The 26,041-nt window shown below is 40.9% G+C and overlaps 1 protein-coding gene across 1 annotated transcript in view; it reads left to right on the top strand.

Annotated features, from left to right (window-relative positions):
• Positions 1–26,041, top strand: part of NKD1 (NKD inhibitor of WNT signaling pathway 1) — a 107,117-nt gene that overhangs the window by 62,942 nt on the left and 18,134 nt on the right. The window contains exons 4-5 of the mRNA XM_066327877.1: positions 5,187–5,244; positions 23,635–23,741. Coding sequence (XP_066183974.1) covers positions 5,187–5,244; positions 23,635–23,741 — 165 coding nt within the window. The remainder of the gene's footprint in view (positions 1–5,186; positions 5,245–23,634; positions 23,742–26,041) is intronic.

The following is a 26,041-nucleotide window of genomic DNA, read 5'->3' as shown; positions in this document are numbered from 1 at the left end:
AGTCCAGACAAGACTAAAAATGAGTAAAACAATAATGACTGCTTTGGGATTTGGATGGGTTTCCTGAAGCATCTTCAAGAGATGAGGTTTTCACATTTTCACAGTCTGCTCAGCACTTTCTGTATGAAAATCAGAGTTATTTTGGAAAATTGCTTCCTGCAAGTGAGACTGAAACATTCAGAATGGCCACGTGGCACCGGACAGCCCTCAGTGGTTTGATTGAAAGGCCAAAGGGCATCCACATTCTCCTAAGCCTCTATTACTCAGGATTGTTTTTTCTACATCAAGAACTGAAGTTTGTGCATAGGTGACACAGAATTCTTGTTGGCAGTGACTTTAAAACCATTTAAAATCTACACAAGACATTAGAATTGCCACATATCTTGACCCTTGCAGTCCTGTTGTGAAATGCATTTCTTCAACTTTGCTCATTCCAAAACTTTATTGCATCAGTGTGAGAATAAAGAGAGAAAAACCCGTGTTTCAGTCAGGTGGTTAAAAATAGGGGAGGAAAGGTTTCTGGCTGATGATTTGTCATTCTGCATGTGTTATTAAAAAAAAAAAAAAAAAAGCATATATGAATCCTTGACAAAAAACTTAATTAAACAGGAAATATGTGCATATTTTCTGCCAAAAATGTGGAAAATTTAGTATCTTAAGGCCAAATCAAAGTATTTTAACGAGGTGTTTGAAGAAGGAGAGAGGTAAAGCAACTTGTTTCTACTTGAGAAGAGCAACACCTTTTAGAAAAATGTTAATTAACGCAATATTGACTTGAGATGTAATACAAGGAGTAGGGGGTCCAGGCTTTAAAAATGTGCTTGTTATCATGATAACCCACTTAAATCAAAGGTTATCCTTTGAGGTGTCTAATACATGTATGGATAGATCCATCTGTACCTAACATTGGAGCAAACCTGTATTCAGCAGCGTGTTAGGTCAGGCACAGGCTGCTGAAATACACTCGGGTTGCAATCAGGAGGTTTGGCTCTTGGGTGCCATAAATGTGCTGGATGTCGTGGGGGTGACGTGGAAAGGCAGGTCCAGCCAGGGAGGGGGAAATCCTGCAGAGCAAGATGGGAGCAACTGGTGGATGTAGGGACCAGGGGGCAGGACTAGGGGATGTGACCGAAAAGACACCTGTGCAGAGCCTGCGAGGTGAAGTCAGGGAGCTTCACCTCAAGGCAGAAGCAGAAAGGGAGGCAGCAAAGGTGATGTAAGCAGAATGAAGGGTGACTATTTGGATTGCAGCATTTTCAGATGGCTGTGACAAGGAAGTCAATAGCTGGAAGCCCCAGAGTGAGTGCCTGGCTTTTGTCTCCAGAGGCTTGTATCAGGAAGAAGACTCCACAGGGCAGTTAGGGCTGAAGTTGAGGTTAAAAAAATTAAAATTTCCACCGAGTTAGAATTCACTGATGTCTGATTGCACAGTGAAGGTGGGAGGTGAGTGATGATTGCTGGACTTGTACCCAGCTGAATAGAAGCCCTGGGGTGTGGGAGCTTTTAAAGGTTGTTTTTCTCCTCATGTATGTATATACTCAGCAACATTTCTGAGGGAGTTGCACTAATTAACTCTTGTCTCCACCCCCACCCTCTTAAATCTGAGCTGAGAACAGCAGCACCTATCAGAGTGGGATGTATGGGGCACAAGGTCCTTTCCAGCCAGGCCAGGTAGCCAGCTGTTCTGGGTTTTGAAGCACATGTTTGAACCTGAATCATAGTCATTCACTGGGAGTTGTGCTGGTAGCTAACAGCAGCCAACTTATTTATCTGGGAAACTCCTGGTGAGGCAGAGACACTTACTCTAGATGGGTTCCTGTTCAGCAACCCATAGCAATGGCATGCTGGAATAATCCTTCTGTGTAAATGTTTCTTTTCTTTGTACTTTCAAGTGCTCGCTGACCTCATTTATATAGTATTTCACAGGGTACATCTGGTTTTGGTTGTTTCATGACTCAGTGTTGCAGTTTGGAAAGGCAGTGCAGTGATTTAAAGCATGGTGTCAGGACAGTGATGTACAGCTGCCTGTGACCCAAATGTTGTTGCTGTTGCTCCTGGGCTCTGGTGCTGCCCTGGCGGGTGCTGAGAGCTTTTGGCAGAGCCTGGCTGAATCCAGAGCTGTTCCTGCCTTTTTCGTCCCCTCCAGCCCCTGTCCTCCTTGTGCCTGGGCACACTTGTCCCCAGTGGCAAATATTCCTACCTGGCTGCAGTGTTTGCTTCCCACTAGAACTTCTTGAACTGCTCTTCTGTTTTACCCATTGACCCTTTCCTTTCACTCCATCCCACTTTTTTATGAATTTGGGTTGTTGGGGGTAGATGCACAGTTATATCTGCTCTATGGCAATTTGTGTGGGTTACTGGGAGAATATTATGCAGGATGAGCTGCAGTCAGAACTGTTTTCTCTGATGCTTGCTCAGCTTTTATACCTTTCTGTTGTGTGAGTTCACATGCACTGCCCAGGACCCTTTTCTCAGGCAGTTGCATTCTGGTGTTTATCCAGGTTGCAACATCTTATCTCGGTGGTGCTAAAAATATTCAGGTAACACTCTCACAGGTTTTTTGGCAGAAAAGTTAATGATGATAAGATGAATGAGAGAGTGTATATCTTTTTTCCCCTGCATCTTTTCCCTGCAAAATCTTAAGAGTTGCCCACACCCTTCTCAGATTTGTGTCTGTCTATCAAAGATAATACATGTCAGAATCTTCCACAGAGGAATACCTTTGAATGGGAGCTGAGGAAGTCTGCTTAAATGTGTCACTAAATGTTCAAATGACACTCTCATCAGTTTCAGGATGGATTGTCAATTTATGTGCTAACAGCTATATTGTGGTTCAACAGCATGAAAAACACTTTTTAGAATGTGTTAATTTATAATAATTTGGTTTAAGGCAGAAACACTTACTGGAAATTTGCTTGTATTAAGTTACTACTTTAACTTAAATAACTAGGAGCTAGAGAAGGAGTGAAACTAGACTGGAATATAAAACATATTTGCTTAAGACCCATGTAATGATTAAAAGTGAGGAAATAAGGAAGCTTGTGTAATGAATATTAATGCTTCACTCTGCTGTTTTACACTCCCTGTCTTCCACTGTTTTCCTTTAAGTTACTTGATAGTGCATTTTTCATCAAGAAATTAAATCATTAAAATCATTAAAAATGCATATTTTTAAGTGTTGTCTTTTGACATATGAAAAATCACAACAATTAATGACTTAGGAGTTTTGTAGAACATGAGATTAATGACATAATTTTAACAGGCAATATCTGATACCCAGATGCAATGCTTGCTTGGCTAAACTTTTAAGGTGATGAAAGTGACCATCTAGATAGTGCACTCAGAGATACACCACAAGTACCTACCCATTACATATTTGCAGATTTTTTTTTCCCAAGGAGAGTGGGAATTCCAACACACGAAAACCCCATATGAAACAGTTTTTCAATATTTAGCATTGCAGGAAAGCAGAGTCACTTCTATATATCTTTATCTACGGGAGCAGGGCTATGCTCTTACAGCTCCATGGAAGATTGTGACATGGGGGAATTAGATCAAAGAGAAGTACACTAACTTTTATATAGTCCTGAAAAGATCATCTTGCAGCAATATGCTGCATCATGCCAACACTTTGTGTCTTCTTTTCATTCTCTGTTTGTTCCTTTCATAATTTTTAAGCTAATGAATGATATTATGATTGATGTTAGCCCAGAAAAAGAGAGTTTTTTCACTGGAACAAAAGTAGTTTTTTGTGATTTTCTACCTTAGCAGCATTGTGTTGTGCTGTATCCCAGCACTCCAGGCCAGTTTGCCAGCATTTCTCAGTAACATTTATCCTGCAGGGTCTAATTTTACTTCAGGGGATGTGATTGTGAAGAAGCAGTATTTTCAGGGTTTCTGGGCTAGGTATCCAGTATTGTTAGTGAAATCTAATTTTTAACATACTGTTGCAGAAATTGATACTGAAGAATTCCTAAAGATATACTTTTGTGGTTTAGTTATTCTGTTATAAGTAATCTCAAAGAATAACATTTGGGCATGTGGAAGGTAAAGAACCTCTGCCAGCTTTTTCAAGAAAAAGAGGTGAATTGCCTTTATCATGATCAAATTCCTTAACAGCAAAACTAATGAATTCAACCAGATATTAATTTTCACAGGTTACTCCCTTATCCTTATCTTATACTAAAAGCTCTCCAAGGTCAACTTCCAGCCCACAGGCTGATGCTGAGAATTCTGGCTCTGTGCTGCTGGTCTGTTTTTGCAGATGCAGCTGGAATGGCTGTGAGTGCAGCACACCAGTTTTTTAGGCCCATATCCTTCTTTGTCACCATAACTTTATCAGAGGCAGAGAGTGTTAGTGGAGAATCCAGGGAGCTGGACTGCAGTGTAAGGTTGTGGCACTGTCAAAGCTGTGGAATGGCTGAGAGCAGTCAGGACATGAGGATGGCTGATACTGCTTATGGTTTAGCTGGGGTGGGGTGGTGGAACTGGGAGGGCTTGTTAATAACAGGGTAAGAAAGCTCTTCAGAGTCTTTGTAACTGGGATTAGCTCCAAATCTCATTGATGCCCTTTATAACTTCTTCAGCACCACTGGAGAAATGTGTTTTGGGTCTGAGATAAGTTCATCTGCATATCTATGGCATCTACTTCTGTATTGTTCTAGACATACTGGGGCTGACCGAATTTCATTAATTTCAGAACTGAAGGCTCAGGCAGCTTGTCAGAATCTGGTATCTGCTTTTCTTGGGTGACCTCTGGCATACGGAAGTTTTCTGTTTGTTGGTGGAACCAAGTGATAACATTCCTCTCTGAGTGGTGAAGGGTTTATTTCTCCTTTATCATTTCCATTTGGAGTTTTGTAATCTTGCTTGTTTGAAAGAACATTGAAATGCTAAATATTACTTTATAAAATTATTTAAATATGATCTCTTTTTTCTCTTTCCCCTACATAGTTGATTTATCTTCACTAAATTTTTGTCTGGAAGTATGTCCAGAGCATTGTGAAATAGCACCAAATGCATTGACTCCACTAATAAGGCAATTGACTTCTTTCCTGAAAAACAGTTTTTGTGTTCTCATTCATGTTATAAATTAATTCTGGCAATAGTAAATACATACTGTTAACACCTCAACAGTTTATACGTACTATATTTGTAGTTAATTTGTTCTGTTTTGTTTTAAACAGGATTTATCTGGGGAAGGCTACAGAGACACTATTGGTGATGAACACTTTCATCTAGAAGGTATTTAAAGAACAAATTTTTTTGTCTAAGGTAAAGGGGTATTGTAGTAAGTTAGTGAATGAAAAGTGTGAGAATGCATATATTTAGAGTGGCACTTCTTGATCTACTGATGTATCATTTGCCTGAAAAAGCTGTTAAAATGGAAATTGGGTATTATTTCTGTATCTGCTACTACTTATATGGGAAAATGTCACCCAGCTGAATCACAGGGACCAAGTGTTTTAATTCAGGGTTCACCATTTTCTCCAGCTACTTCTCCTGACATTGGTAGGAGTGGTGGATGTCAGTGTCCCTGGCAGAGGTGGCAAATGAGTGAAACTCTTAGCACTGGGTTGTGTGGGACATTGAGTCACACAAACCAGCCTTAGAAACTCTCACGTTAATTTCTAATGGGGACTAGAGGCTCTTACTCAACACATTTTTCTCGAATATGTGTGGAATCATTATTGCCTCAGACAGTTTCCCTTTCCATCTCATCTCCTCTGATCAGGCAGTTGGGATGGAATCACTGTTGTGATGGGAAGGACCTTTAGTGCTGGTGGGTATGGATGCTGTATTCTGCCAGAGAACACATCCAAGGTACCTTGAGCTTCAGGGATAAGTTTGGGTTCATGAACACAGGAGATTAATTTGTTGCTCATTCCTTTCAAGGAAATGAGACTTCAGAAACTCTCTAGTGAAACAAGTGGTTGTGTGGGCTGTATGCTGGATTGTATTATACACTAGTGGAAACAATATGTCCAGTTTATTTAGAACAGTGAACCATGTCAAGCTTAATCTGGAAATTTCTATACTTTTATAATCCAGTCATTTGTTTCTGATATTAGAAACTTTTGTATAAACAGAAAATGAAAGATTCTCTGTTCATGTCTGCCTTGCAGCTCCTTACCTGTGCAATGTGTTAATATAGAGTGATTCTTAGATTCCAAGTTTCTCTCATCTGTGTAGTTCATACATGTCTTTGTATGTGCCATAACACAGGAACTCAATTTTGGCTAGTGCTTGTAGGCTGCTGTTAACTACAAAGGCAAACTATACTTGCCATGGTGGTGTCAGTGTTTGTTCTGTGTTGTACTCTGTCAGACTGGTTCTGTATTTAACTTCACCACAGTTTTCCAGTCTCCCCTTAGCAGGACATAGGGTAGGATTTTAATTTTAGATTATAGGAGAAATTACTTCAGACAGGATATTAAATGTCAGCAAGGTGAATAATTTCATTTTCTTTGTCTCATTCTATCTTTCCTTGCCTCTAATTATTTCTTTCTTTCTTTCCTGTGTAGCATTATTTTGCATAGCAAATGTATTGGTCAATATATAATATTTTCAAACTAGTCAGCAGCAAGATTCTTTTTGTTAGAGTGTAAAGCCTTTTATGTAACTGCAATTTCAGTCTTTCAGCAGTTTCACAATATTGCTTCTGATGAGTCTTGTATGTAGCTGAGAAGTGAAGACCAGATTTAGGTAGTGCAGATTTAGGTACCAGCAGTGGTGCATCCTTTGTGTGCTGTCACCAGGGAAGAGCTGTTCCGTGGCATCTTTCCAGCTGGGAGGAAGATGACTGTTCCCACCCCGTGCTCAGGCAAATGCATGCAGGTTGTCAAAGCTTGCTCCTCATCCCTTCTGCTCTCAGATCAACAGGCTGTGCTTTCCATCCTGGGGACAGTGTTAATCACTTCCTATTTAATTCAGATATTGCAAATCTTATAATCATTCAGACAATACAACAAGCATTGTCTTAAAGCATCCTTTTTGTGTAATTTTATTTGCATCATACTTTAATGATTGTGCCAGTACTAGCAAAAAATTGTGGTATTAGATAAAGTGACGCTGAAACATGGTTTGAGATCTTTAATAGGACACAATTTGAATTCTTAGTTACAAGATGGCAACTGTCATACCTCTTCTCTGCATAGAAATGTTTCTGTGGGAAAATGTAGTTAATATTCCAGAACATAGGTTGATCTGTCCATCTAAAGTTCTGTCTCTATTTTGCTGCCTCGTGATCTTTACACATGTACTGGTATAAAACATGTGCTGCATGGTTATACGCTCATGTTATATGCTCATGCCATAAGATAACATCAAAATCACCAACAGCCTCAGAGACAGGGATCTGTAACCCAGAAAATGGTTGGTTGGACTGAGCTCAGAGAGGACATGAGTGGCAGATACCATGCTCTACCAAACACCATGCATCAGTGAACTATGTTCTGTCTTCTTAAATATGTGGCAGGGATGAAAAAGAAATATTTCTCAGACGTGGAAAAAAAGCACAGCAAGTGCCACAGTTCTGGTTTAGAGGAAGCTAGAGCCTTCTCTCTCAGGAACTTTATTGGAGAATAAATCTGAGTTCTTTAGAAGACTGTTACTGAAAAGACAAAGTGGCAATAAGAGAAATAATTGAATTCCTTATTTTGTTTTACATAGCCAAGTTCATTACCTTTTTTCTCTTCCCTATTGGTTTTTTTCCTCTCTTAGCTGTCTGAGCAGTACAGATAAAAAGAACTCTCTTTGCTGGATTTAACTTCTGTGTTGTTATGTAAAGCTTGATCAAATCCTTTCGTCTTAACAGACTTAACTGGCCAACAGCAAAAGGCTCGGGATTCTGGGATTAAGATTGTATTTGGTAAGAGGACTGATGCATTAGTGCTTTCTTTTGAACTATACAAAGAACAAAGTAAACATCAAAAGCATTAAGCCATGAGAGCGGATTGTTGACTCAATGTTGCTGCATGACAAGAGGTTAGAACTCAATAGAGGCAACTCTGTTTATTGAGTGCTATGCAGAAAGAAACGGTTTGACCAGCATTGTCTATTATATCCACCACCTGCCTTTGATTTTGCTGCTGGGCAAGTCGCTAAATTGAAATTTTTGGATTTTCTCTTATGTGGTCAGTTGAGAAACTGATTCCTTAGATAAGAGACACGAGTGGAAACCTCAGTCTCTTATTACTCTTGCTCTGTTTCCCTTCTTCCTCTTTCATTAATAACACAACAATTGGGCATGCTGGATATGGGTTCTGTAGTGGATTTGTTTGCATCTTGCATTCCAGGCCATTTCCCAGTGCATTTCAGAGCCTTCCACTTACCAGGCCTGGAGTACTTGTGCAATCTGCTGTGGCTGTGTAGGAATGTCTCCCACACTTGCCCCCAGTTCCTTCTCAAGAAGGATTTGCCTCATCACCCTTCACATGTAGGGTAAAAGAGCTCCCATTTTCTCTTCCTTGTCCTTAGCTAGAACAATGGGTTACCAGAACTGAATGACTGGAGGTGGCTCTGGAAGAAATCACAAAAACTAGCACAGACTTTAGGAGATATTTGCCATTTTGTGTTGGTGAAGAAGCTAAAATGGCAGGAAGGAATTGAGTGCAGGATCAAACAGCAAGTCACTCTTCTGCCATGGAGACAAGCAGGTGGTTCAGAAAGACATCTGCTCTTTGTGTGCTCAGTAATGACATCCCAGTTCCCCCTCAATTCTTTTAGGCATAAGTAAGCTTCTAATGAATTCTTTGAGAGTCCTGCTCTTGTTTTCCAGAACTTTTATCACCTCCTTTCCCTGGACCTTTCTAGAAATTTTTGCAGCTAAAACTTGTAGACCAGGAGACCTTTCTTGCCTTGACTACTCCGTGTCTGTATTAAATGAACCGGGATTTTTCCATCTTATCACGTGAACATTTAAAAAATTTCAGAAAGTTAAGCTCAGGAAGGAGCTCCTGATGCAATCCTCTGATACAGACTGGTCGTATAAAGGGGTGATTTCTTGCTTGTCCCAGTACAAGCTCTTTGGAGCCCTGTGGGATACAGCTGCCTTTTGGACTTCACAGTGAAGTCCTGGGCTTCACCTTGGTACCTAACCTATTGTCCCAATTATTTATGCAGTAATGTGATTTCTCATGTCGCTGTTCTCTGGAAAAGTATGACCTAAGTATTTCTATTAATCAGAAATCTTGCATCTCTTGAGATCAATCTAGTCCTGTAGCTGTCAGAGGAGCTGCCTCTTACACTGATAGCAATCTGTTCCCTGTTTCATTTGTCAGCTGAGGGTGATGTCTTGATTATTATTCTCTCAACAGAAGACTGGAGAAGATCCAAGCCTTCCTGGTGCCTTATCTGAACATGATATCCAAAGCCCTGCTGAAAGTAGTGACAGAGCTTGGCCTGAATCAACAAACCCAAATTTTTATATGTTTCCCAAGACAGATATATCTAAATCCCTAGATGTAAGATGTTCCCTGTTCTGGTACCAGAAAGGACAAATTATTCAGGTCATCTTCGTGCCCATTAATATTAGAAAACCCTCCAGCAGAGTTCAAAGCACATGTTGCTGAAAAAAAATCTAGCAGATCTGTAAAAGAGCTACTTGTTGCTCTTTTCACATATTTACAAGCCGTATGGAATTTTTAAACCCACAATTAGAGCATTCTGTATTCAGCAAAGCAAAAAAGTAATTCATTAAGTAAAAAAGTAATTCAACTTTTTGCTAATTTATGCAGTCTGTCCTTCACATCTTCCTCCCCAACATCCAGGGAATCTGTGGTCAAGAGGGAGCTGAGGTCTGGTTTAGCAGTGCTCCAGTACAAAGAGCTGTGTTGTTATTTTTGACTTAAATAAGAACCGAAAAGCAAACAAGGAACCAATAACACAGAATGAACTGGTGGTTTAAGGCTGCTCATCTCATGCCCAGCTGTGACAGGCTGCCTGGACCCCCCAGCTGCACTTGCTTCTCCCTCCACACTGATCCCAGACTGCAGTGGTGGAACACCTTGGCTTCCAGCAGGATGCTTCCCTTTGCTGGGGCTGCAGTGACAGGGGAGGCAGGGGGAGAATCCTTCCCCAGGGCACCCTGCAGTGGGGCTGCTCCTGTGTCAGGTTACTCCCTTTCCTCTCTCTCCATTCAGGAAAGATTCAGTGAAGGCTTTAGTTCCTGGAGTTTTCTCTAAAATTAGGGATTGGAAGAATATTTGTTGGGTTGTCAGCTCAGAGGAAAGGTGGTAGGTATGGTACTTGGGCCCAAATTGTTTATAAACTTGTCAGCAGATAAAAACTTGAACAACCATTTAGCTAGTTTTAGCTAACCTACTTGTCTGGGAGACACATTTTGCCATACTTCATTAATCTCTTAACTCTAATAAATTAATGTGTTGTTCTAAGTGGAGCTGTGAATAGGTACTAAAATGCAGTTATTTCAAACTGCATCCCTCTCTCTAGTTAATGCTTTCAGTTATAATAGTTATTCATTTTTCTAAAGCGTAAATAGTTTTTTGTATTTTATATACATGAAATTCCAGTGTATTTATAGAAAAAGCATAGATTGCATCTTGCACAATGGCAAATTTTCTTTTTGTTGGCACTGCTGTTATTACCTGTATGGTACTATTGATGCAGGCTTGGGGCTCTGCAGAAAATGATGGTGCCTTCTCTCTCAGGTTCTTAAACAGAATACCTGTTTATCCCTGACATTACAAACAGAGTGTTAATAATTCTACCTTAAAAGTGCCCTTGTGGTCAGCCTTCTGGGATGTTATATGGGAGCTCTGCATTTTAATGACTTGTTGCTAATCCCATGCACTTACCATAGATTTGCCATGCATGAGTATATGCTGTGTGATCACTCACTCACTGGCTGTGTTTTCTTCAGCTCCCAAGAGGTTCCTGCTGTATCCTTTCCTACTACTCAATATGACATGGAACAACTCTGAAAAATGCCTTTGGCCACAGGGTGACCCACTGGCAGCAGCCACCAGTATGTGACAAGCAGCAGGTCCCTGCAGAGGCTGGCAGCTGATAAGCTGGTTGCTGTGGGTTGGAAGGAGCAGCGAAGGACGTGGGGGTGTGGGGAGGAAGGAGCAGGGGAGAGTGCCAAGAGAAAACTGCTTAGTTTGGCAGTTAGAATAAAAGTCACCAAAGAACATGAGACTGGTAGGATTAGCAGAAGTTTTCCTGTGGTTGTGCACAGATCCAGGAAATTATAAGAAGCAGGTAGGCTGCTTGCCATGAGTGGGAGGAAAATCTTACGGCATGAGGCCCTTTAAAAAAAAAATAAAAAAATATAAAATTGTACAAGTGTTTCTTAACATTAGCTGTTCCAGTTGAGGGGGGTTGGTATTTGGATCAGAAGCTTTTACTTCTGGAGCTGCTGTTTCAAGTGCAGCCAGGTCAGTAGTGATGAAAGACTGTTGCCATCCAACGGTTGCCCATGGCCTGTGTGTAATGAGTTAGTGGTCTCCAGGTGTTTCCAAAGGAACCTTTACAGCGTGTCTAACAGCTCCCACCCATGTTGGCAAGCAGAGCACAGAAAGGCAGTGAAAAGTGGGCTGTTAGGACACCTCAGAGGGTGAGCTTTCCTCCTCACACTGAGCTGCTGCTGTGTGGAGAGCATGTGCTCTCCTCCCCGTGTCCTGTGTGTTCCCTGCATGGAGCATGTCGCTCTCTTTAGCTGACACCCCACCAGCTCCTGCTGGTGCTGCCTAACAGGCTGTGGTAGACGATGTGTTTTATCTATGGTTTGAGACTGTTCTGGGTTATAATCCTCTGCATTAGACTGGGAAGATCATACCTGCTGTAAGGAGTGGTTTCACATTGATCTCTGTGTTCAAATCATTCCACACAGCTGGAAAGTTGTTCCATTGAGCATGAGCAAGTTGCATGTTTGGTTCAGGAGCAGCAGAGCAAGGCTGAGAATGAAGCTTGGGATTTTCTGCAACCATGTCTGTCCCTTGGCATATGACAGAGTTAAAAAGCACAATACTCAAGAAAGCCTTCCAAACTTCCAAGTGGTCTATATACTTCCTTTATGATAGCTAAGGAAAGGCAAATGTTAAATAGGGGAGTGAACAAGCACCTCAAAAAAAGCAAAGAGTTAATCCTTAATGAATATCTTAAATATGGAAAGCTTTAAAATAATATTATCTTCATGGTATTTATAATAATATTGGTTTTCCATGTTCTTTCCATCTACCTAAGACTAACAACTTTTCCTTCTGCCATGGAGAAGCTAATGCTCTTCCTGAGTGGTCATTTAAAAATAATCAATTAACATTGAGAATATTCTTATATTCTCAGCTCTGGGGTAGTCATGAACTAGTTTGCTAGGAGGCAAAAAGTCACCTGTTGGAAAATCTTTGTCTACAGATCTCTCAAGCTGCTTCTCTTGAAGCCAGACCATGAGGGTGCATGTGGGAAGCAGAAGAATTGAAGGCCAAAAGGGACAACTCAGGGACATCCCATCAGAGGGAGGAGGGCTCTTGGATTTGCCTTTGGCATCCCAAAGGGCAGTAGGATGTGCTGGGGGATGTTGGGCAGCAGACTCATGTCAGTGAGTGAAGCTCGAGGGGAGATGCCCTGCAGCAGAACTGAGAAGTGGGTGCCAGGGAGGTGAGGCTTGTGGTTTGTCCTTGCAGCTTGGAAGGGCTGGGCCTCAGGGGCTGGGCTCAGGGGCTGAGCTGCTCATTTGGGCTGGGTCCTCACACAAGGCTCTGCTCAGACACAGATGCACAGCTCTGCTCCAGCTGCCCACGCTGTGGGCACCCCTGGCACACCCTGAGCCCCAGCAGGGCAGGGTCACCCCTGCCCAGGACTGTCCTGCTCTCTCCTGCCTCTGCTCTGCTGGGGGTGAGCTCACCTGTGCCCTGGCAGAGTCACACCCAGGGAGTGTGAGCTGGGCTGGGGTACCTGTGAGAGAGGGTCCTGTGCCTGTGGTCAGAGATCAGCTGCAGTACTGTACATGGCAGCAGTGTAATAATGTACTTCAACTTTGCCCCAGGACATCCACCACCAAGAACAAAGAATGAAATATGGGAACAAGTCAGGAGTTTGAAAACAATCTCTCTGGAAACATGATGAATACCAGTGGTTTCATTTATTCTACTTGAACAAAGGTCCTTTTCTACTTTTAATTTCCCAGCAACGATTATTACCAGTTATTTTTCTTGTAGCTTTGACCACAGTTCATGGAGGTTTTATTAAACATGTTTTTGAAAAGTGATTTGAAAAATGCCATTCTTCTCTGACTCTCTTGTGACTCTCTCTTTTCTTTTATTTTCTTTTTTTTTTCTATTTTTTTTATCCATGTGGAGCTAGTGCATATTTCCAGTCAAAGATTTTGGACTAGATAACACTCTCATGCTGGTATTCCTAGAATTATTCCAGATTTTTTCCCTCATAATTGAAAGAAGTTTTGGCCTTTGATATTTCTGAAGACAACACGTATGTTTCGGATCCCTTGCTTTTCCATGAAACACTGCACTCATTTTTAGCTCATTTTTAGAAACCTTGAACACTTCATTTAATAAGCAACATGTCCTGCTGTGACTCCCAAGTCTTCTGATGTTGCAGGTTCTCTTGTGTTTCACTGACCTGTGACAGAGCCAGGCCACTGAGCTTGAGCGCTGCCTTTGCTGGGTTTTGGTGGCTTTCTGCAAAAGGCTTTTGTTCAGATGCCATGTGCATGGTTGTGTTAAGGCCCTTCTGTCCTGCCTTAGGGATTTCATGTCTTGGAGTGTCTCAGGTGTGGACACACTTTATGACAGGATTGAATAGTTGTTGCATTTCTGGGACTGCGTTTAGGAGCAGTTGTTTTATACAGCTGGCCTGCCTGATAGATGCAAAGTTAGATAGAATCCTGAGCCTTGTGCTGGGTAAGTTTAGCCACAGCAACCCTCTGAGCCTGGCAGACACTGGGCTGTGTAGATGCAGAGCTGTGGAGGCAATTTCCATGACAAGCATGTTGTTTTGCCAGATGCTGTTCCAAATTCAAAGTGTGTATCAGTCAGGGTGCTTTTGTGTGTTTCAACTCCACTTCTGCTGCAGTAGCTACAGAAACCCAAAGTTTTACCTCACCAGGCAGAACAAGTGCCCTTTGTTACCTAGACAGATTACAGGTTTTTCTAAAGTCTGCTCTTCATAAAAGCCCAGCTTGAACAGTGGAAATTCTGACTTGCCTCAGATACTGAGGAGACTTTTATAGTTTCAAGTAGCTCCAGGGTTATATTTTAAAAGTTGAATTTCATCACATGTTTCAAGTTTGGTGGAAAAAAAAAGGCATGATATTTTTAGCAGAAAAAAAGTCCCCCCACACCTTTTTTCTTAACAGATGTTTCATCTCAATCATATCCAAACCTCAAAGCACAAGTAGCAGTCAACCTTATTCTCCTGTGGAGAAAGAGATAAAATGTCATTTGTTTGGAAGACAAGCTTTTTTTTGTAACCACAACTAGTTTGTGAGTAAAAGCAAATAATAAATGCAGCACTGTGGGGTTGTGGAAATGAACCTGAAGCAACATTTCTGTTCTTGAAAGAGCTTGGAGTCCAGCCGCTCTTGTTAGATGGAAAGTCCCAACCCCCAGTCTACCAAAAAAAATAAAACTACCAGCAATCAGTTTTTTCTTGCTTTATAAATCTCATCCAGCAATCCAGGTCCTTTCACCAATAAAATACGTCATCCAGAGTTCTCAACTTTGTACCAAAAAGGATTTACAACTGTAAAGGTAACAGAAAGAGAGGAAAGGAATAGTAGTTGTAAACTGAAATATCCAGAAGTAAAAGAGCTGCTCCCCAAGGAATTTTCAGAGGGCTCTGGAGGAGTGGAGAGCATTTCTGTGCCTGGCAGCCAGGGCTGCACTCAGGGCTCGCTGCTGGCGCAGGAGTTTCCAAGGGAAGCCAAGGCAGCTCTGCACTCTGTGCATGAAAGATATTTTTAGGAGGGAGTTATAGTCCATCCTGAGGAAGTGGAGGCATAAAGCTGAAGTGTGATGCTGCAGACCCTTGTTTTGCTATTTCAAGGAGCCTTTACAGAGAGTGGAGCTCTCTGGTGTGGCAGGACGTTGTTGGCAAAGTGGGATTCGGGTTAATCCACTCACTGTGCTCCTGCAGCACCTCTTGGGAGCTGCCCTGTCCCAGGCACCTGTGCCCTGCAGGGAGAGCTGCCCAGCCCCTCTGGCACAGACTTATTGCTGCCCAGATTTCAAGATGCTACATCTGAAGATAAATTCACAGTGATAATGTCTAGGGGAATATTACAGGATCTTCCACCAAAGGGGTAGCTCAAAGTGGGAAGCTGAAGCTTGAATTGCAGAGATGTGGACTCTCTGGAGCAACAGGAAGGGCTGGCTCCTCCTGAAAGGGTGCTCCAAATCATGCTCCAAACCATGTCTTTTCCTCTGAGTGGTTTGTGGGCTCCATCTCTGGCTGAGGTCCTTAGACTGTACTAATTGTCAGTGGTGAGCAGATATCTGCCTTGGCTCTGTGGGAATGGTTTCTCTGATGAGATCCTGTGTACTCTTCAGACTTCAGGTGGTTGGGTCAAGCCTTGGTGAAATTTATTTCTCTGCATATTCAGCAGTATGTGATGTATCATCTCAGTACCATTCCTCACCCCTGCATGAATATGAAAAGGTGAAGAGACATATGTGCACATGTATATGCTGGACTACTAATATTAATCACAATAATGCTTTTCTCTTGTTTTGTGGATCAGTCTCCATTCTCCTCCCCTCCCTCAGAGTAATATGAATGGCTGTGAGGATGGGAGCACTGAACCTATTACTGAATATTAACTATTAAGGAGTTGTCAGGTCTGTAACCATTCATCACTGCCAAAATAATGTTAACGGCACAGGTCGACAACATTGCTCTCTGTAAAAGGTTAGTTCTGTGAGGGGCAGAGTGACATTTATCCTCATGGGAAGCAATTCTGATGAATTGAAAATTACAGTTCAGATACCTTTAGAGGCCCCGTTATCACAGCAAAAGTGGTGGAAACACGTTTTTCTTATTGAACATCTAAGTTAGATGGGAGCGAGTTAATATCAAATATTACATTATTAATAACATTGCCTACTCAGTCTTCATTTGAATAAAGGGTTATGCAGGGGTAGGGTTTTTTCCTTCTTTTTGTTCCCTTGTGAATCTCAGGGGGAAAAAATCCAGAGAGAAAAAGGCAAAGGAAATTTAAGACAGAAAATCTTATGAATGTCTGTAACTTGCACTGAGAAGGGATTTTTTTGAAAAACAAAGTTGTAACCAAAATCAGTGTAGAACCAACTTTAGAGAAGAGAGGTCTTTTTTCTTTTGTTTTAAATCACAAGTGATTCGTTGATGTCCCCATCTGTCCGTGTTCAGTAGCAGAATTCAACACTTCAAGGCCCACTCAGAGCCCTAGGGACATACAACACTGTAAGAAAGTGGTAAGTGGTCCATATGACTGACAGTTTTCACTTAAGGAACACTTACCCATGTTAAACAATACAACAGATTGCATGCTGTTCATGAGGGGTTTGATATGTCCACTGATCAAGCAAAAATCTTGCTTTTACAGGTATCATCCTATTCTGACCAAAGCCTATAGAGATTCTTCCCTGGTTTCGTCTTCCTCTCCTTTCTCTTTTTTTTTTTTCCTTTAAGATAGGGGTGGGGAATGAGAAATTATCGTCTTTGATCTCCAATGAGGAAGGAGAAAAGAAAAAAAAAGGACTGTTCTGTTCAGGCTTTTGGCTAACACAACAAACAGTGTTTAAAATTTAACTTTGCTTAATTAATTAGTAATTCTGTTTAGTGCTGTCTGATCTTCATCCAAAAGGTATTTTGGAGCTTGAGAACTGAACATCAAAGTGTTTTGGGTGAAGATGGTCAAGTAAGGCATTTAATCTGGCAGTTTCTGTTGATGAAATACAGCCAGTTGGGGAACTAATTGGAAAAGGGAATCATAATCTGGCAAAATTCAGCAGACTCCCTCCCTTTAGCAAACTCACTCCAGAGAAAGTGTGAGAAATCTAGGTTTAGTGTTTATGCATGTATGAGCTACACCCTGGCTAACAGAGAGAGACCACATTGTCTTTTGTATCTCATCTTTAGTACAAAACATTTTTTGTAAGGAAATAGTAAAAGAATCCACCCCTCTCTCCTCAACATAATAGCCAAAAAATCCTCCCCAAACCACCAAACCAAAAAAAGCCAGACCTAGATAGAAACCTGGACAGAATCCGCATTAAAGTTTGGAAATACTTCTACTTAGAAATGTCAAATGATTGGGATTGGCAAAAGGAATTGAACCTTTAAGGGGGGTGGTGTTGCACACACCTGTGAGTTTGACTAAAGTTTATTCAGGAGAGAAACTGTTCTCTGAATTTTGGAGTGAATTTCAGTTTAGATGTTCCTCACTGTCCTAGTAGTGTCCTGTCAATTAGAACCATGCTTGAACATTTAAAACATATTTGGCTGTGTATTTTTGTTGGAGTTTGGTTTGGTTTGGTTGGGTTTTTTCATTCTTTTTTTGCTAGCTGTCACAAGGTGTGAGTCACTACCCCTCTGCTCTGTCTCATCCTGGTCAGGTGCTGACAGTAGGTCTTGTGACATTGTGACTTTTTTTCTCCTATGGTGTGCAATTGAGACTTTAATTTGTGTTGTGACTGTCAACAAGAAACCACAAACTAGAAGAACATGGGTTCTCCCCATATTTTCAGGTTGAAATACTCATCCCAGACTGGTAGGAAGCACTGCTAGTACAGCTTCTTCTAAATTGGTTTTTATTTGTCCCACTGGACTTAAAGTGGACAATTAATTTCCCTATAGTAAGTTTCAGAGAAGGCAGCTTGATCTTTGTTGTTCTGAAGGGTGTGTCTAATTCATCAGCTTCAGCTTTCAGTCAGGGAAAGTTAAATGCGTGTTTCTGGCACTGACCCAGGACAAGCCTGTTTTACTATGTTCTTGTTCTGGTGGCTGTGGAACAGGAATGTTCCTCCCTGATCCCGTTCTCCCTATGTTCATTTGCCACTGGAGAAGAGGGCATTTGCTCAAGCAAAGTTATCTCCATCAGAGATATATATTTCAATCAAATCAGTGGAATAAAACAAAGTGTGCTTAATGGGAGTGATGTTTCTTAATCCATGGCCTCCAGGAGAACTTAAAGGTGAAATCTGAATGTGAATGTAATTGTTAATTAAAGGACTTCGCCTCAATTTAGACTTTCAAACGTGGTTGTTATTGCTCTGGTTGTTGCATAGTCAGTGAGGAATGTCAGTTATGTTTGTCAAACCTGACTTGCAATGAGAAAAATGTTGGCAGACCAGATAACTTAGACATCAGAGACCTCACATAAAACAATGAAATTAATTCTTTTTCTATCCCTTTGGTTCTCATAGTCTCTAAGTCCTTCTGCATCTGGCAGGTCTGTAAATTGGGAGGGAGAAACCCTGACCCTGTTGATGTCCATAGGAATTTTACTGCTGAGCTTGGCCAGCTCTTTGATGTTCAATTCCACCAGTCAAAAACTGCTGCCGAAGTTCAATTTGACCTGTGATAGAAGTGCTTATGACTTCCCCTCCTTGTCTTAATAGGTAATTTTTAAATTTTCTTTTGTGCTACTCCCGCACACGTCTCAGGTTTTAGTGTGTGGTTTGTTGTTCTTTTCTCTATGTACAGATAATTCTGTCCCTTTGCTTCTGGTAGTAGTTTTAAAGCATTGCTGTGGAATCCAGTCTATCCAAAATGAGGGGAGGACTTAACAATATTTCACTTCAAAGGTTTAGTTTCATGTATGACAGGTGCTGACTTTCACAGGTGGCATTTTTGTCAATTCTCCAATTTTACCTTTAGTCTGGTCTCTCCCAGTAATAACTGATATTAAGATAGGGTTAACACATCACTGGTAATGTCCAGTCACCACTGTGGAATTGCACAGACTCTCTCATAGTTCTCCTTTTTGAATAAGGTGATGCAACAATCCCATGCCTTTTGGAATGGCTGTCCTTCCATAGAGGTTCTGAAGTTGTTTGTCTATTTAGCCTGAGTTCTCCTAACTGCTGTGCAAAATTTGATGCTGGTAGCCCAGACTTGGACATTCCTCAGAGTTGCACCTTTGATTCTGGCCTCAAGATCCTGTTAATCCACCTGACTAAAATGCAAACTATGGTTAAAAACTAGAGTAAAGCTGTCCTTTGAGAAGGCAGATCATTTGACAAAGCACATGGTCCTTTGCTGGAATGAGCCTCTGAGAAACATGGAATGACACGCCTCCTGAGTGAGGGTGAAAGTTTAAACAGTCACTTTTCCACCTGAGTACAACTCTATTTTGGTGTTTTCTTTTTTCTCCCTTATTGCCAGATGCAGGATGGAGGCAGGAGAAAAATGGTTTTTCTTCCTGAAGCTCACTATTCTAACCTTACTCAATACACAGAGCACAGCAATCAGTTTACCTCATTTCTGGAGTATTTTGGTGATTCCTAAGGAGGATTTTGAATTATTACCCTTTTTCCTCAGAAATAATAATAATAATAATAAAATTAAAAAAAAAAAAACCAGCCTGAAAAAGAGAGTTAATTCTTCTGGGATGAGTCTTAATATCTTTATACTGGTGTTCATTCTCTTGTTCTTTTTTTCCCCCACTTCAATTAGGAGCAATTGGGTGGTAGTAATTAACAATTGTAGAGAGAAACATCTGCTAGTACACTTAAGCCAGCCAGCTTGTTTTTTGTGAAAGAATGGTATTTCACAATTTTTCCAAGTTAATATTTTTCCTTTATTGTCTTTCCAATTTCAAATATTGTCCAGACGCATTTTTATAGTGTCTTAAGGTTATAGAAGTGAATACAAGACTATTAATAATGAACAAGAAAAGAACATAATAAAGAAAACATATGCAGTATTTCAATTCATGAAACATTCTGTTAGGGAACATTGTTTTTGAGAGCATATGGTTATTCCCATGAGAAGCAATATATATAATTCTTTTTCCCTGCAGTTGTGGATTCCCACAACAACAACAACAAAATGTTTCTCTATGTATTTGTCTATGTAGCATGTTCTTTTTGTCAGGACTTGTTATCTGAGCAGGGAGATAAGTAAGTATTTTTGCACAGATGATGCGTTGTATGCAGACCTATTTCTGATGGCCTAGACTTTGGAAACACAAGTCTATTAATTCTCCACACTCCTTTGAGATAGCTATCTCGTCTGGTCTGGTTTAATATCATTGGCAGAGCTGAAAGGAAGTTCACATTGTGAATATATCTGAACCTTGGCATGTGGCTCACTGGTGGATCTCTGTTTACAGGCTGCCAGTTTTAACTGTCCCAAGCAGACATTCTCTTTTTATTTATAAGTAAGCTCTGCATGTGTTTGTAGCCCTCATGAAACTGAGCACATGTCAATAGTCAAAACTAAGTATAGCAGCAAATACCAAACACTTCTTCTCTTCTCAGACAAAACAGTATGTATTTTTAAATGTTCATTGGGTTTGGATAAGGCACATGGGGATATATGCACCGACACATTATTTGATCACTTGTAAATAATATTTTAGTATCTTTAAAGTTTCCTCAGTTAGATTTAATTTTTCTTTGCTGAATTAAACTTGACATCAGGATGAGATCACCAGATTTCCCCATTTCAGCTGAACTCCAAAATGAGTAACTGATTTCAAAGGATAATTCCCCAGAGCAGCAAGGCCAATAAGTTCTTCAGATCAAAGGTCAGTGAAGCTCAAAGAGGATAATTTCTGGCATATAGTATTTAAACTCTCCCAAGGAGTGTACTGCAAGATGTATCCCCTCCTTCCCCAATAGTTGAACTCTTGTTTTTTTGAGAAGACTAATTTGTCAGTGCACGTTTTTTCCTATGTTACATAAATTATACATTAAAGTGAAAGCTTCCTATCTGAACACACAAAACTGTACGTGCAGGGAGGTTGGTACCCATACCAGGGAGGGGCTGCCCCTGACAGCAGAAGGTAACTCTGTGCTGTTCTCTCTGGTGGCCTGGGGAGCTCTGGTGCTCTGTGCTGTGCCAGTGGCTTTCAGCACAGGGCAGGAAGCTTCCCATGGTGGTGGAAAGGTGGGAATGCTCTGCAAGACACTTTGTTTTGACAGAAAACCCAACAGAGATCGCTGTGGTAGGGAACAGTCAGCTCATGCAGGATCTGCCTCACAGTGCTGTGCCTAACGCAGTCTGCCATGCCATTCTCATTTGGGATGCTGACCCTCAACAGATAAAAGACAACTGTAGAAATCTTTTGGCCAATATGTACCTGTAAACATTCAAAAGAATATGTGATAACAGGAGTGGATATTTTTTCCAAATACACAGTTCACTATTCCAAAGAAGCTAGGGGTCATACCAGCCCAGCTTTCATTTATTTCACGTTCCCTAGAGCAAGGTTGGGAGGGATTGCAAAGGCCTCTTTTACAGAAGTTTTTATCAGGTTATAGCTGTGCATGTGAAGAACCAATCACTGGTCCAGATGAGGCACTGAAAATCCAGGGGTGTGTCTAATAGCTATGAAGAACCACTGCAGGTGTAACTGTCCTTGTTATGAAAGCCCAGGTTACCTTTTCATTTCTGGTTGATTTTAGACTAAGCAGCAAAGCTGGACTGAAGTAGACAAACAAACACTGTCTTTTGTTTTATGGGGGTCTTTTTGTAACCTTAGCTTTGAACTTCTAGGAATGTGGAGTTGTATTTATGTGCAAAATGGGTAGAAAACAAATGGCACTTTGTCACATATATTTCAAAGTTATGCATTGGAAATAAAATTTATTTTAATGCCTGACTTACCTGTGATAAGCACTGTACAAAAGTCTCCTAAGAAACCCTAAGAGCCCCCTGCCCATCCAATAACACCAGCTTAAAAGAATCAGGGAAGAAACTTCTGTGAAGCAGCTTTGTCTGGCCTTCCTACTCAGCTTATGTTTGGTGTAAGGAATCCTAACATGATTTGGAGTAGAAATCAAAGGATATCAACATGTCAGTGTGTGTACAATAAACCCTATTTCATTGGTGTAATGCAAATTACGAGTGTGTGTTGGGAAACTGGTGTTAGTATAACATCAAAACCACCAGCAAGTATCAAAGACAGGAAATTCCCAAGGTCGGCATTTCTGCTTTATTCCCTTTTCTTTACTGTACATCCATCCTATATAGCATATCACAGTTTTGAAAGCAAACAAACAGAAGTAATACAATAATGTTAAATTTAAACGAATAAATGAGACTGTGATATATATTGCAGTGTGACAGTATGAATGCTGGGGCAGAAATCTTCTGGAATTTCTGAGAGTATAAAACTATGGTAATAGGAGTTGTAAGAGATTTTTTGTGGGTTTTTTTGTGGTTGTTGGTTGGTTTCTTGAAGCTATTTTTTTCTATTTTAAACATAAAAGGAAGTCCTGCAAAAATGGCTAATAGAGTATCTTAATTTCTAGCATGCTAGTGACTTGCTTTCCTGGGAGAATGGTTGGGAGGCAGCTCAGCAGTGTGGAACACCAGGAGAGCCAGTAAACCCAGTTTGAAATGGGTCACCCTGAACTGGAGGGGATCATGTCACCTTTTTTGTAAGGAATCAGATTTGATTGAACTGGCACTTAATGAGATGCTACTGCCAAAGGCATCCCCAAGAAATGGTTCCTAACATAGCATTAGGATAAAGGCTTTGGGTAGATGCAAATGCTGCAGTGCAAGAGAAGAAAATGCTGACTTAGGACCCTTGTTTTTTACAATTTTGCTGGGTTTTGTGGAGTTGGAAGGATTGCTGCTACATGCAATGGTGTATGGGCACAACATTGGCAGAGCTGTGTGGATGTGTAAAAATCATGTCTGAAAGTTTGAGAGTAGATTTAAAAAGTCTTTGTATAGTTTCATAATGCAAATGAAGATAGAATTATTTTTCTTCAGATACAGAGTTTCATCGAGTGCAAGGCTGAATGCCCTTGCAGAGGCCAAAGGAACAGCTATTAAGTTCTAGGCATTTGCCTTTTAATCCACATGAGAACCATATATTTTTCTGTTATATATCTGATATATGTTATTATATGTTTTGAGAGATATTAATATTGATGATCTTTATGAATGTTATTGATTTATGCAGAGGCCTGATGTTTTAACTTGAAACTTGAGTGAAATATGCTATTTCATGCATTGAAAAAATGCAGCTTAACCTTTTTGGGAGGTAGTGTTACCTTCTTGGAAGGTACGAAGCTTTGTGTGTGTTTGAAGAGTGAAACTGGAACAGAATGAGGGCTTTATTTCAGCTTCATTACTTCACTCACTGCTAGTGAATGTGATGGGTTTTTGCAATATGTCAGAAACTTTCAATATTTTGCAAATTATTCAACTTATTTGCAGTAACAGTTCTGCTATTTTATATTCTCATAATACTGTGTTTGAACTTCCTGTGACTCTAGTGATGTTTGTAGGAGAGGCTGTGTACCAAAAGCTGTTGGTAGATTGTCTGCTGAAATTATCCCAGATGTGTAGTGAACACAAAAGCAAATCAAGTATAATGATTCTCTCATACAAGTGTGCTGATATCAATTTCACCCTAAATATAAAGACAGATTTGCAAATATGAGACTGCTTTGACATTTCCTTATAAGCATTTTTTCTTGAATATGCTTTTCGCAGTGGCTTTGCCTCCAGAGAAGACGGATGGAGTTTGCAGTGGAGATGAAAAGAAAGCAGAAAAAGAAAGTGACACACGCACAAGTTCCAAGAAGCAACTGAAATTTGAAGTAAGTCCTTTGTATTTTAAAGTTTCACTGTACTGACATAATTATGGTAGAAAAATAACCTGTGGACCAGATAATGTCATCTGATGCATGTTTATAGCTCCCAGTGTTTGTAGTGGGTACAGGAGGCAGCAGAACTGGCATAAATCAGTGCCTTACTCCTGGTGCTGCTTATGAGGTGATTAGTGACACTTATTTCCAGGTTTGGAAAGAATCAAATTATGATTATTTCTCTGCAGGATTTGAAATGTATAGTACAAAGAAGCCTTCAGTTTAACCCTTTCTCTATTAGGCCAGCTACTATATTATCAAATCTTTAGATTGACTTTCATGGACTATTTCACTTTGTTAAATCTGCCTAAAGTAAAAGGTGCATGTGAAAGCTTCTGCAATGATTGATCTTCTGTGCTCACATCTCCAAAGTGAAATAACCCTGACCTGCAACATGGGAAATCCATCTGATCATGGCAGGAGAAGGAGGGTGATGAGTCCTATGGGCTGTTTCCTTGTAGACTTGCAAACATCGTAACTGTCAGACATTGTGTGTAGCTGGCAGATTTTGTTTCTGTAAGGGAGTGTTTTCATAAATATGAGTGTGGAAGCATCCAGTCACCCAGCTAGTGGGTTGTCTGCTTGGTCAGGAGGAAGATATTCTGGCACCAGCAAAAACCAGCACAAATACTCATCTCTGCATTCCAGCAGATATGGCAAACATCTGCCTTTCAGTGCTGTCAGCCTGTGTAAGTCATGAGCTTTGTGTTTCCTCAACTGATGTTTAAAAGACCATGCAGCCTCCTTGCAGCATGGCTGGAGTGTTCTTTTCCTTCTCAGTCTGGTACAATTTTATTTTTTATTGTTTTAAAGCAGATTAGGGGGAGGTAGGTTTCCCATGGGTAGTTCAGGTGTTGCTTGTGTGCCTTCTGGGGAGACGACTTTTTTCTTTCCTTTTTTTTTTTTTTTTTTCTTCCCAGCTATAACTCTTTTTGTAGGCCCATTTTATATTCTCCCTCGAGTAGCAGACATTTGCAGACAGGAAAGGCATGATAAATTGCAATTAACAGTGCCTTGACATTTGAACGTTGGAGGACACCTGTCAACATGGTTGGTGCCAGAGTAGCTGGAGCTGCACTGTACCAGCAGAGTCTGCGTTTGTTCCCAAGTAGTTCTTGGCATGCCATAAAGGTTAGCACTTGGTTCTAGGCACCGTGACTAATGCAGGGAAGGTTTCCATGGCTCTTAACTAAGCAGAGCACATCCTCACATAAAGATGTTATGTTAGGCAATGTGAGACAGGGAAGTATTAATATGTGGCAAGAAACCAAGTATTGATATTTTTTTCCCCTTGTTCTACAAATGAAAGTTTTCCAGCGATGTAAGCTGGGAGCTGAGAGACTGGTAAACGCTTCAAAGGTATAAAAGAATCAGAAATGCGAGTGTTGCGACAAGAGGTCTAAACCTGAGGTGAAAGTGATTTGGCTTTTAAAGGTGCCGGGAATGTTTATGTAATATGAACCTGTGTTTCCACAGTGGAGTGTGGGGCACTTGGCAGCTCTCAGCCCCGCTCCTTACAACTGAGAGGAGGCTGCCTTTGAACTCGGCAGGGGATGGGGTGCCCATAACTGCTGTAGGGAATTGGTTTCAAGTCAGAAGATCAACCAGGTATTTTGAGGTCTATCATGCTGAAGCTATTTGGGGCTGTTTATTTTACTTGCATACAGTGACTTTCATTTTAATTGCACTGTAACGTCTCTGTTTTGCCTTTTTGTGGCTCTGGATAATTCTGATTGCACAGGCCTTGAGAGACAGCAAACGATTTGCACCCAGGTGACTGGAGTCATTCAAAGTGCATCCTTTGTTCTTGGTTTTGGTTTGGGGATTTTTTTTCCCCTTTAACAAATTGATTCTTTCAGCCTTTCCGCAGCTCGCACTGTCACTAACAGAAGCACAGTTAAAACAAGGAGCAGGCACTGCTCCCAGGTTGCTCTTGCCAGTTCCAAGGCAGGCTCTGTTTCAGGAGCTCCAGCAGCATGGTGTTGTACTGCACTGACTCTGACAACCTTTGCCCATCGAGTATCTGTGTTGATGGTAGATCTCTCGGGTGGGGATTTGTGTCCATACTGCATTAATCTTTACTCCCAGCCCTGTGCTGTGCCACCTCCGCCTGTGAGTCTGCTTCTGTTGTCTTCCTCTTCCTGAGCTAAGCATAGTTTTCCTTCTCATGTTTTAGTGGGGAGTCTTCCTATGTTTCAAGAGCTTCAGGGAATAGTCTTCTTGTACCTTTTGCTGTGTTCTACAATGTGATA

The sequence above is a fragment of the Sylvia atricapilla genome, chromosome 12 (genome assembly GCF_009819655.1).
Source record: "Sylvia atricapilla isolate bSylAtr1 chromosome 12, bSylAtr1.pri, whole genome shotgun sequence".
NCBI lineage: Eukaryota > Metazoa > Chordata > Aves > Passeriformes > Sylviidae > Sylvia > Sylvia atricapilla.
Note: the sequence above shows the minus strand (reverse complement) of the source record. Positions and strands in the feature narration are given on the sequence as shown.